The sequence below is a fragment of the Urocitellus parryii genome, chromosome 6, assembly GCF_045843805.1.
Source record: "Urocitellus parryii isolate mUroPar1 chromosome 6, mUroPar1.hap1, whole genome shotgun sequence".
NCBI classification, from domain to species: Eukaryota; Metazoa; Chordata; class Mammalia; order Rodentia; family Sciuridae; genus Urocitellus; species Urocitellus parryii.
In genome coordinates, this window is record NC_135536.1 from 103,884,817 (window position 1) to 103,897,777 (window position 12,961).

At 33.1% G+C, this 12,961-nt stretch overlaps 1 protein-coding gene across 1 annotated transcript in view; it reads right to left on the reverse strand.

The window, feature by feature from the left end:
• Positions 1 to 12,961, reverse strand: part of Adam10 (ADAM metallopeptidase domain 10) — a 148,972-nt gene that overhangs the window by 38,968 nt on the left and 97,043 nt on the right. Inside the window, exons 6-8 of the mRNA XM_026384834.2 lie at positions 10,180 to 10,329; positions 7,120 to 7,212; positions 4,036 to 4,219 (exon numbers count right to left, since the gene is read on the reverse strand). Coding sequence (XP_026240619.1) covers positions 4,036 to 4,219; positions 7,120 to 7,212; positions 10,180 to 10,329 — 427 coding nt within the window. The remainder of the gene's footprint in view (positions 1 to 4,035; positions 4,220 to 7,119; positions 7,213 to 10,179; positions 10,330 to 12,961) is intronic.

Here is a 12,961-nt window from a genome sequence, read left to right on the forward strand (position 1 = left end):
TGAATAGAATAAAAGACACAGAGAAAACTCCACACCAATACAGTCATCTGATCCTTAACAAAGATGACAAAAACATACACTGGAGAAAAGAGCCTTTTTAACAAATCGGGCAGGGAAAACGTAGAAGAATGAGACTAGACCCTATCTCTTCTCCTGCACTAAAGTCAACTCAAAATGGATCAAAGACCTAGGAATTAGATCAGGAACTATGCAACTCCTTGAAGAAACTGTAAGGTCACTCTCCAACAGATAGGTACAAGCAATGACTTTTTTAATAGGACCCTTATAGGCTCAGGAAATAATGCCAACAGTTAATAAATGAGATAGTATCAAATTTAAAAGCTTCTATACAGCGAAGGAAACAATTCAAAATTGAAGAGAGAACCTACAGAAGAGGAGAAAATCTTTCTAGCTACTCTTCTGACATAATCTTAATATTAAAGCTGGGTACAATGGCACACACCTGTAATTACAGTGATTCAGGAGACTAAGCAATAGGATCACAAGTTCAAAGCCATCCTCAGCAACTTATTAAGGCCCTAAGCAACTTAGTGAAACCCTGTCTCAAAATAAACAATGGAAAGGGCTAGGGATGTGGTTCAGTGGTTAAGAACCTCTGCGTTCAATATTCAGTAAAAAAACAACAAAAACAAAAAGATTAATATCCAGAATATATACAGACAAAAAACTTAACATCAAAAAAGTTAATAAATTGGCAAATGAACTAAAATGACATTTCTCAAAAGAAGAAATACAAATGGTCAACAAATATATGAAAAAATATTCAGTAGCAATCAGGGAAATACAAATCAAAACTACAAGGAGATTTTATCTCACTCCAGTCAGAATGTCATTAAAAATGCAAACAATAATAAAGGCTGGAAAAGATAATGGGAAAAAAAAAGAACACTTTTACACTGTTGGTGGGATTGTACATTAGTATAACCACCATGGAAATCAGTATGGCAGTTCCTCAAAAGGCTAGGCATGGAACCACAATATACAACCAGCTATACCAATCCTCAGTATTTATCCTAAAGAATCAATAAGTCATCATACTATAAGGTTCGTGCATATCCATGTTTATAGCAGCACAATTCACAATAGCCCAACTATGGAATCCAGTGTAGGTATCCATCAATGGATGAATGGATAAAGAAATGTAATATATATACATATATATGTATATATGTGCATATACATATATATATACACACACACACACAGAGAATGGAGTTTTATTCAGCTATAAAAAAGAATGAAATTATGTCAGTGTAAGAAAATGGATGGAACTTGAAACCACTGTGTTTAAGAAAAATAAGGCAAACTTAGAAAGTCAAGGGTCACATGTTTTCTTTCATAGGTAGAAGCCAGAAAGGAGAAAAGAAAGGAAAAGAAACTAGGGGAGGATCTCTCATGAAAATCTCAGAGAGATCAGCACAATAGGACTAAGGCCAAAGAAGGAGGCGAGAAAAAGGGAGAAATACTGGGAAATGATAATGACCAAATTATACTGTTATATTGTGTGCATGTACAAATACGTAACAATAAAGCCTACCATTATATATAATTATAATGCACCAAAAAGAAAAGGAAAAAATTTAAAAATATATAGCAGCATGCCCAGCATGCACAAGACCCTGGGGTTTGATTCTTAGTACCACAAAAGAAAACTACAAATACAGAAAATGAGAAAAACTGTAAAAAACAGATTCAAACACAAAAAACTTACTATTCAAATGTTTCAACACTCAATGTTTTTCCTAGCTCAAATAAATCAGTTAAGAGAACTGAAGTTCATAATCTCTGAGTAACTACTCTGTAAGAACTAACATGCCAATAAAACAATAAAATCCATTCTACCACCATATTTTTGAATAACGAACTATCTGTAGAACTAAATGAAATTAAGCCAAATTATACAATAGAATAAGGATGTTAAAAAAAAATTAGGCCATCTAATAGAAAAATAAGAGACCCAGAATAGCCAAAGTAATCCTCAGCAAAAATAGTGAAAGAGGAGGCATCACAATACCGAACCTTAAACTATACTACAAAGCAATAGTAACAAAAAAAAAAAAAAATGGCATGGTATTGGTACCAAAACAAACATGTAGAAAAATAGAAGACACACAGACAAACCCACATAAATACATACTAAACAAAAGCACCAAAAACATACATCAGAGAAAAGATAGCCTCTTCATCAAATGGTGCTGAGAAAAATGGAAATCCACATGTAGCAAAATGAAATTAATCCTCTGTCTCTCGCCCTGCACAAAAATCAACTCAAAGTAGATCAAAGACTTAGACAATAGAACAGAGACCCTGTGCCTAATAGAAGAAATGTTGGTTCATCATGTTGGCTTAGGACCTGACTTCCTTAACAAGACTCCTAAAGAACAAGAAGTAAAATAAAGAATCAATAAATAGGATGGATTCAAACTAAAAGGCTTCTTTTCAGCAAAGGAAACAATCAATAATGTGATGAGAGCACCCATAGAATAGGAAAAAAACCTTTACCACACGAAACTCAGATAGAGCACTAATCTCCAGAATATGTAAAGAACTTAAAAAACTTAACACTAAAAAAAAATAATAATAACTCAATCAATAAATGGGCTAAGGAACTGAACAGTCACTTCACAGAAGAAAAAATACAGTCAATCAACAAACATACGAAAACATGTTCATCAGTACTCTTAAGATTTCATCTCACTTTAATCAGAATGGCAATTATCAAGAATACAAGCAATAATAAGTGTTGGAGAGGATGTGAGGGAAAAGGTATACTCATACATTGTTGGTGAGACTGCAAACCAGTGCAATCACTCTAGAAAGCACTAAGGAGATTCCTCAGAAAACTTGGAATGGAACCACCATTTGACCCAGCTATCCCACTCCTCGGTTTATACCTAAAGGACTTAAAAATCGCATACTACATACAGTGACACAGCCACATCAATGTTTACAGAAGCTCAATTCACAATAGCTAAACTATGGACCCAACCTAGATGCCCTTCAACAGATGAATGGATAAACGCAATGGAATATTACTCATCCTTAAATAAGAATGAAATTATGGCATTTGCAGGTAAATGGATGAAACTAGAAAATATCATGCTAAGTGAAATAAGCCAATATTAAAAAACCAAAAGCCAAATGCTTTCTCTGTAAGTGGATGCTGATCCATAGTGGGGTGGAGGGATAGAAAGAATGAAGGAACTTGGGTTTGTGTAGAGAGGAGTGAGAGGAGGGGTGGGGCTGTGGGGATGGGAAGGAAGGTAGAATGAGACAGACATTACTACCCTATATACATGTACAATTACACTACTGGAGTGATTCTGCACATTGTACTCCCAGAGGAATGAGAAGTTATGCTCTATTTGTGTACAATGTTTCTAAATGCATTCTACTGTCATATATTTTTTTTAAAATTAGGCCAAATAAAAATGAAAGATTAGGTCAATAATTTATTACAAACTGAATAATCAGCTATGAAGCGTTATCTAGAAAGAATAAGATAACAGCAAGCATGCTAAATCTAACAGGCAGAAAAATGAGGTCTAAAAGAAGAGTAAAGAGAAGAAATTATATGTAAATTAAACAAGTTGAAGCCAAGTGTTTTGCTTAAATTTTTGAAGAGAGCAGATAAAACCTCAGACTCCTAGCCCCTAGTCCATTGCTAATCCTATTGTCATAACAATTACCCAAAGTGATACTGAAATATTATAGCTTATCTCTTTAAAGGAAAAAGGAAATTTAACTTCTGTGGAAAAAAATTTTCCCCTAAAATTATTTCATCCACTGAATATACCAAATGTCAGGACATTTCCTTACGATCACTTAAAAATGATAAAGCACTTCATCTATTTTGCTGTTTACATCATATTCATCAATCTTGCCTAACCTTGAGCAGCATAAATTAAGATATTATATAGACATCACTTTCTCTGACATTTTGTAAAATTCAGTCTTCTCTGAAAATCACTCTGTGTTTCAAGGATTAAGTTATGAAATAATTAGATAACCTACCTGAAGGTGCTCCAACCCAAGCTAGACCAAGAACACCATCATCAAAATCTCGGTCTGTGAAGACATAGGCTAAACAGTAGTCATCATGATTCTGCTCAGAATTCAATTCCAGAAACTTCTCTACACCAATATTTGGAAAACGGAAAGGATTTGTAGAGTCCTTTTCATCAGCGGTTGTATTGATCTAAAATCCAAAATAATAACTTAAATAACACAATAAATGTTGATTGCTTCTCTCCTTCCATACCCACATGGACAATATACTCAGAGTCTAAGGGTAATCAGTACTTAATTAAGGCTACTAGGAATGTTTCCCCAACCCAGATCCCTTATCTGATCATAGAAGTCAAATAAAAAAATAAATGAGAAAAAAATAAAAATGAAAGAGAGAACCAAATAAAGCAAAGTAGGAGAATTAAATTGAAGACGTTAAATTTCTGAGCAAGTAGTCACCAGATTCCTGAACATTGAGCATTTGAATAGAACACATTTGCTTCCAAAATTGGAATAAAAATAGGATTTCTCAAATTCAATCATCTAAACAAGTCTCATTTAGTGTTACTCTCCTACATAGTGACAAGTATAATAAAACCCTATATGTTTGCTAATTAAACACAAAAGTGATATTAAACCCAAGACTGCCAGTACAGCAGGTGAATCATTTTTTTTTTTTTTTTGGTTCTCCTTAACTAGAGTCACAGGAGTTAAGCCCACCTAACCAAAAGTTCATTTTTGTTTCCCTGAATATGAGAGAATTTTGTTTTCTTTCTGCTTTTAAATTTGTTTCTCTTACTATTTCAAGCTAAGTTCCTACAAATTTTTCTTTTCATACTTAGCTACTATATTCCTGGTGCACGTACCTCTTTCACAATCTGAAGAATAATCTGTTCTAATACTAAACTTCTACAAAATAAAAGCTTTAATTTATTAACCCCTGCCTCCTTTAAAAGACCCCTGACTCTTCTCTGGTGAGAACAGTCACCAGGTGACTTTCTCCAGGTGAGCCAGAAATTACATACAAAATAGAGCTGGGTGGGAATGGTAGTATATACTTAGAATTCCAAGTACTTGTGAGGCTGAGGAAGGAGGATCACAAAGCTGCCTGGGCAACCTGGTGAGACCCTGTCTCAAAAGAAAAAAATGAAAAGGGCTAGGGATGTAGCTCAGTGGTAGAGAGACCCTAGGTTCAACTCAATACCCAGTGAGGGGAAGGTTTAAAGAATTGATTTTAAAAGGGTATATGTTTAAAATGAAATAAAATTAATTTAAAATAAGTATATATGAAAGTAAATGTTTTTCTAGAAGGGAAACCTCAGTCTGTTTTAAAAAATTGGTAGTGAGGGGATGGTATGATGGATACAACAAGAACTATAGGTCTTTTCATGATGCATATGCTCCAGTAAAAACAAGAGGTTCAGAAGCAGGATGATAAAAACACTACTGAGGGCAATAGCCTAAGGATGGATTTCATTCAAAACATTCGATTTATCCATTAACAATTAACCAAAACTATTCAGTTATAAGTCATTTACTACAAAACAATTCAAATAAAGCAACAATATATTATAAATAACCATGCTTAAAGCCATGATATATGTGGCCTTCTCCTACTAAATATAGAAATAACTATGAAATTCTCTGACACTTCTATAACACTGGCTACAAGTAAAATTTGCATTTGAATTTTAGTTACCTATATTAAAGACAGATAATCAAAATTTAAATATTTACTGACAGAATATAAATTTTAAATTATTTAATGAGTTATATACAGTCTTCATCAGATGAGATTTAAACTCAAGTTTTCATCTCAATTAAGGTTAGAAAACAACCAACTGCCACATAATTTATCTCTAAACATCTATTTCTTCATAAAATCACTTTACTCAAAAAATAGATATATATACTTTACCAAATATATATACTTCACCAAAAAATAGATATATATACTTCACAAGTGTTCTCGCCGCTGCTTTACATTTTACTGCTGTCTATTAAACAGCAATACTAAACCACTTATCACTTTTACTTTCTCATTTAAAGATTTTATTTCCCTCAGAATATATGAAAGCAATGATTATGAATATTTTTATAATATAAATCTACAAACTGTATTTCCACCTTAAGATAATTCAATTTAACGATTATATACTACCCTTAAAAGTAAGAGCCATCTACAACTATTATTAAATATATCATGTATATGTGCTAAAATTTTTATAATATATACATTTTTTTAATCTAGTCAACCATGTTTTAAGAGAAATAGGAAAGCAAAAATATAAAGAAACCCTGGGGCAAATACTTTTGTAAGAGGCTGACTTAAAAAAAAAGAAAACACTCAGAATGTAGATCTAGTTTATAAATTCAGATCCTTACAAGCTATGTACATATATTTATAAAATTTTTGAAAGAGCCCGATTTTGTCAGTAATTTAATATTTATCATTTATAACAGCAGAAGTAATAATCTATGGCCCTATGGCTTTGGATCACCATTTCTTAACATGTGTTTTCTAGTGGTTTTTTTTGGAGATCCAGGTGATATTAATTTAAAAAGTTTCCATGCTCAAATTAATTTAGATAAATATGGTTTTCCTTCCCTAAAGACTGCTCAAAACTTGACACAAGTTCATGTAAACTGTGAATTTTCAAGATTATAACATTAAGTGTTTTTCCAAGTTCCAATTTTATTTAAACATTCTATTTTCCCTTTCTCCTGGAACACCAAATGGGACACACTATGAAAAACACTGCACAAGGCAAATCTTTAAGAAACTAGGAAATGACATAACAGGGTTAAAGTCAAGTACTGTACCTGTAAGTTACTGAGAGGTTAGGGCTTTCTTAACTGTAAATTAATCCAATAAAAAACTGTACAACTTTATTTCTACGGATTTAACTCTTAAATGATAAACCCAAGTATCCCACTGTGTATAAAGGACAAGAGTACAGATAAACGGCATCAGTAGATATAAATTATTTAATGCATAAAGATGAAGAAAAAAGCAAGCATTTTTCATTTTATAAAGAAAGTCCTTTTTGTTCCACTTTTTTAATGTCTTCAATTATTGAAGTTCCTTACTCTTATGCGTTTCACCATGAAACTGATGTTACGGATCCCAGAGAAGTCTGTGGTCTGGTAAATTGTATCAATCGCTTTAACATGACTGGATATCTATCAGTTAAAAAAGAAAAAAAAAAACATTTTAGAAGCAATGATGAAATATTAAGAAAATTATTAATTTCCATTTCCAAAATCAAGCATTACTTATATTCAAAAGCATTTAAATTTTAATGTCTATATTATATATTGAACAGTAGAAAAATAAAGATTAGTGAGCCAGGGCTGAGAGAAGAAAGAAAAAGGTTAGTGAGCTAGGGCTGAGAGGAAAGAGACTGTGTCTTTCTAGACTCTTTTGTAGCCAAAAGAAAGGCATTATTCTTGCTTTAAGTCATATAAAAACTGTTTCATATGCCCATCATTCAATGTCATATGCCTATTTTTTTCATGCCTAGAATATCTTTATTTATCCTTAAGACTCAGCTCAAATATTTTCTGTAATAACTTCCCTGAAAATAATCAGAACACTCAGTATTCCCAGCCTTTAGTCCTTCTATTGCTGGACTAATGCATGTTCTATAAGCTTTGTTACACTTTCCATATACTAAAACTGTTTTAGGCCCTGCAGACATACTGGTGAGCAAAACAGGAAAGGTTTTTCTTGGGAGTGGAAGAAGAAGATAATATGAAAATAAAAAAGACACAGTCACAGGGCTGGGGTTATGGCTCAGAGGTAAAGCGCTCGCCTAGCATGCATGAGGCACTGGATTCGATCCTCAGCATCACACACACAAAAAATTATATATATGTGTGTGTGTGTATGTGTGTATGTGTGTGTGTGTGTGTGTGTATATGTATATAGTATCCATCTACAACTAAAAAATAAATTTAAAAAAAAAGACAGTCAGATTTTACTAAATTCTAAAAGAGATAAACACAGCAACAGGACACAAAAGGCTTCTGTTTATCTAGTTGACTCCCAACTCAATTCTATCTTCTATATACATATACACATACACACACACACACACACACACACACACACACACACACAAACCCCTCTCTGTATACAATCTTCCCAACTTCATTTACAAAAAGCAATCTTGCTACCATTTTATGTGGCAACACATATATACTGTGATTGTGTCTGTGTGTCTCTCTGTGTGTGTGTGTCAGTGTGTGTCTGTGTGTGTGTATGGTGCTAGGGATGGAATCCAGAGCCCCATGCCCGGCAGATGCTCTACCTCTAAGCCACATCCCCAGCTGTCAAAATTATTTTTGAAGAAACGTAATACAAGATGATCAAGGAAAAGCATTCACAATAAAAATTTCAAAAGTGGCCCCAACTGCCCAACATTGCTAATAAAAGGTATAACAGTGCTGATAGGACCCATTATAAATTCATGCTAACTGCAGCTGCCTACCAATCAATGCTATAGTCAATTTTCATTATTTCTACTCCATTCCCAACAATGGTGGTTCAAATATTTCTCAAGAGAAATGCTCGTGGTTCACTTGACTTCCCCTTGTTTTTACCTTTAAACTTCCCTATCTTTATCCATCTCTACATTCTTCAGAGTAACTCTTTCTTAAAGGGTAATTTTTCTTTATTCTTGATCTCAATTCTTACTGGACATTCAAGAACACTATTTTTCTTCAAAGGCATTGTAGATATTTAAGAACATCAATGCCTTTCTTTTATATTATTTCCACACTGAATCATTTTCCTCTTACTACCAACTTATGTATTACATATTCCCCGTAACCCCCCAAATTCCATCTCATTTCTAAGCCACCATATTTTTCTTTAATTTTTTACATTTCTTGAAACTCAGTGTCTCTGCCAACTCACAATTCATCAGTAATCTTCTAGCAACTAAAAACCAACTTTTGAAATCATTCTCTTTTGATTTCTTGACAATGATACAATTAGCTATACATCTTGCTTTGAAGGTGTTGTTTGTTGCTTGTCTAATCCTACTTAATCTCCTAACTCCTTTTTGTGTTTTTCCTTACTAATTTTTCTTTCTCATCCTATTCACTATATCCCCTACTTCTTCAATTTCACTTTCCTCGCATTTCAACTATATCTTTTGTACTCTTCAATTCCATGCAGAAAGCTCAAGGTTAACATTCTCCAAGCTCCAGTGCCACATTTTCAATATTCTAAGGGAATATTACCTGGCTTTTACACATGTCTAAAATTAAGCTCAATTCTATCACCATAATGAATTCATCATTTATATTAGTGGTAGCTCCATACTGTCAGTCTCAAACTCTTTGAGTCAAAAACATGTTCAGATTCTCACTGGGTATCTTCAACATGAAGAACATTTTGATAGATACCCTCAAAAAATTTATACTTTCATACTGAGAAGGACTGAGAAGACACAAGTGCAAATAATAATTTGATTTAAATAATGCTAAGTACAATGAGAATATAGAGAGAAATTATATATATACTTTTTGATGGGTGGGGGGTTTACCAGGAATTGAACTCAGGGGTACACAACCACAAGCCACACCCCCAGCCCTATTTCGTATTTTATTTAGAGACAGGGTCTTATTGAGTAGCTTAACACCTCGCTTTTGCTGAAGCCAGCTTTGAACTCATGATCCTACTGTCTCATCCTACCGAGCCACTGGGATTACAGGCATGCACCATTGAACTGGGCAAGAAATTTCTCTCCTTTTTCTCCTTAAGACCACAAATGAAAACTGAACTCGTGTTTTTAAAGGTAAGCTTTATGTTTATCTAACATAAAGGAGGCTGGCTTTAGATTTAATCCTTAATAGTACCCCACCTCCAACTGGAAAGAAAAAACATCAAAGCTTCAGGGTCATTATCTCCTTTAGGAAATCAGTTTCTTATATCTCTCCCAAATGACTGTAAAATATCCTCACTGGGCTTTCAATTATCTCTGCTTTTATCTTACATATTTCATCACATCACAATGAAAATAAATACTCTTTTTTTCCCCAAAAAAAGATATATACTCATTAACTTTAGTTTCTAAAAGGAAATACAGCTATAATTTTTTAAAAAAGAGAAATCCTAAGATAGTACATAATAATAAATACCTGGGCAATCACAGCTTCTCGTGTTCCATAATATTTAAAGAAAAGATGATCAGTTTGAATATAAAGCTGACAAGTATTTCTTTCAGCTGAAGTTGTACGTTTTTTCCTCAGGAGTTCTGGACCATTAGCAGCATGTTCTTCTTGAGGCGTCTATATGTCAAAAACAGTCATTTCTGATCATCAGCATGCTTCCCTACTATAACATTATAGTTAAGAATACATATACTAAACAATTTCTTCATAGTATGTGTCATATATAACACCAAAGGTATTTCCAATGCCATTAAAAACAGAGGCCACTAGAGGCTAGGAAGGGAAGAGGAGTGTGAGAGGGTAGCTAATTAGGTACCAAAACACAGAGGAGAGGGAAGTAGTTCAAGTGTTATATGGCATGGTAGAGCAATGAAAGTCTACAACAAATATTATACATTTCAAAATAACTACAGAGATGAGCCTGAGGGTTCCCAAAACCCAGAAATGATAATATCTGAAGAGATGCAAAAGCTAATAAGTACTTTAATTTGATCATTACATATATCAAATTATAAACCTGTACCCCAAACATAACTTCAAATATTATGTCAGTATCTTTAAAAATTGATCGTTAGAATCACTTTTGATTGTACAGTATTTTCCACATACATGATCTATTATTTATTCAAGAAATTTCTTCACCTTTTTTGAAGGAGTACCGGGGATTGAACTATCAGGGACTGAACTCAGGGGTACTACCGAGCTACATCCCCAGCCCTGGCCCAAAATAGTAGACAGTATTTTTTTAAACAATTATCACTACTATTGAATTCAAACACTCAAATATGTGTCATCTAAAAACATAATTTCAAGTGAATTTTTATAATAAAGTCAGATAGGACCTGAATTAAATTCTAAGCCAAAATTCCAAATTTACACTCACATTTTATACCTTTCTTCTCCCTTGACAATTCCCTGTGAACATATACAAAGTTAAAATTTTGTATTATACAAAAAGGGGAATAACTATGTAAGATGATGAACATATTAATTTGCTTTACTATAATAACTATTATGTTTATCGCGTAACATTGTGCTATATCTATACAATACACACAATAAATACACACAATAATTGTTTTAAATTCACATTATACATGAGTACCAAAACTCGGAAAAAGCTAGTTATACAGGTCTAAATAATAATGCATTTGTGGAAAATGCCTCTAAGCATATTTTTCATACTATTTTGCTCAAGATTTTCATTTAGGTATGTCAACATTCCAGTCTGTACACTTTGGTCACTTATTAAATTATTAAGAAGAACTTCAAGTACATATATTTGTGTATGCAGTTCATATTTACAATCATGTTAATCTATACAAAAAGGAGTTATATGTTAAACTTAGCTACTGCTGCAGTGGCAATTTTTTTTACTCCATAAAAATAATCCTGATTGCTTTAATATGAAAATATTTTTTAAAGAAAATATTTAAATTAAGAAGTCAGTTTTAAATGTAAAATAGACTTCTAAGCAGAGAAATAATAGAAAAGTGGTCAAGTTGCTTAATCAAGTGGTTCAGATCTCTCACACCTTTACTGGGTTTTATTTGTCTGACCTCTCTCTTCATTAATGAGAGGATATATTAAAGTTTCCCATCGTGTAGTTTTTCTAATGTTTTTCAGTTTTGTCATTTTTGCTTTCTATACTTTGAAATTATGGTATAATGTACAAATTTAAGAGTGTTATAACATCATGGGGAACTGAACCTTTTATCATTACAACATACCTATGTTAGTAATTAATATATTTTTGCCCAAAATCTACTTTGATACAATTTTCATTAGAGTCACCAAATTTTATATCTTGTATAGTTTTACTTTCAACCTTTCTGGATTCTTACATTTTAGGGAAAGGATCTGTAAAAATCATTTATATAGTTTGTGTTTGTGTTTTTTGTTTGTTTTTATACAGGGAATTAAATCCAAGGGCCCTTTACCAGTGAGCTACGTACCTAGCTCTTTTTTTCTTATTTTTTATTTTGAGGCAGGATCCTTCCTGCTAAATTGCTTATGGCCTCATGAAGTTGCCTAGAGCTTCACTAAATTACTGAGGCTGGCCTCAAATCTGTAATCTCCTGCCTCAGCCTCCCAATTTATTGGGATTACAGGCATGCACTCCAATTCCCTGCTGTTGTTTTTTTTTTTTTTTTTTTTGTTACATGAAGTTGACGATCATTATATTTTGGGGGTGGGCACATTACTAGGGATTAAACTCAGGGGTACTCAACCACTGAACCGCATCGCCAGCCCTATTTTATATTTTATTTAGAGACAGAGTCTCACTGAGTTGCTTAACACTTCACTTTTGCTGAGGCTGGCTTTGAACTCATGATTCTCCTGCCTCAGCCTCCCAAGCCACTGGGATTATAGGCGTGCACCACTGTGCTCATCTGATCATTATCTTTTAATTGGTACATTTAATTCAATTATCTTTTAATATAATTACTGATATCACAGGGTATAAAACAATTTTCTTATTTATTTCGTATTTGTCTTGTCTATCTCATATATTCTTTCTTTCCCATGTCCTCTTCTGGATTTTTGGTTTTTATTATTATAGCCATTTCCCTTTATTAGTTTTTCATTTTGAAACAGACTTGCTCTGTTGACCAGGTTGATCTTGAACTTATGGGTTCAAATGCTCCTCCTGACTGAGCCTCCAGAACAATTGGGACTACAGGTGCACATTACAAAATCCAGCTTTTTTTAAAATAGGTTTTTTGTTTTTGTTTGTTTTTAATTGTAT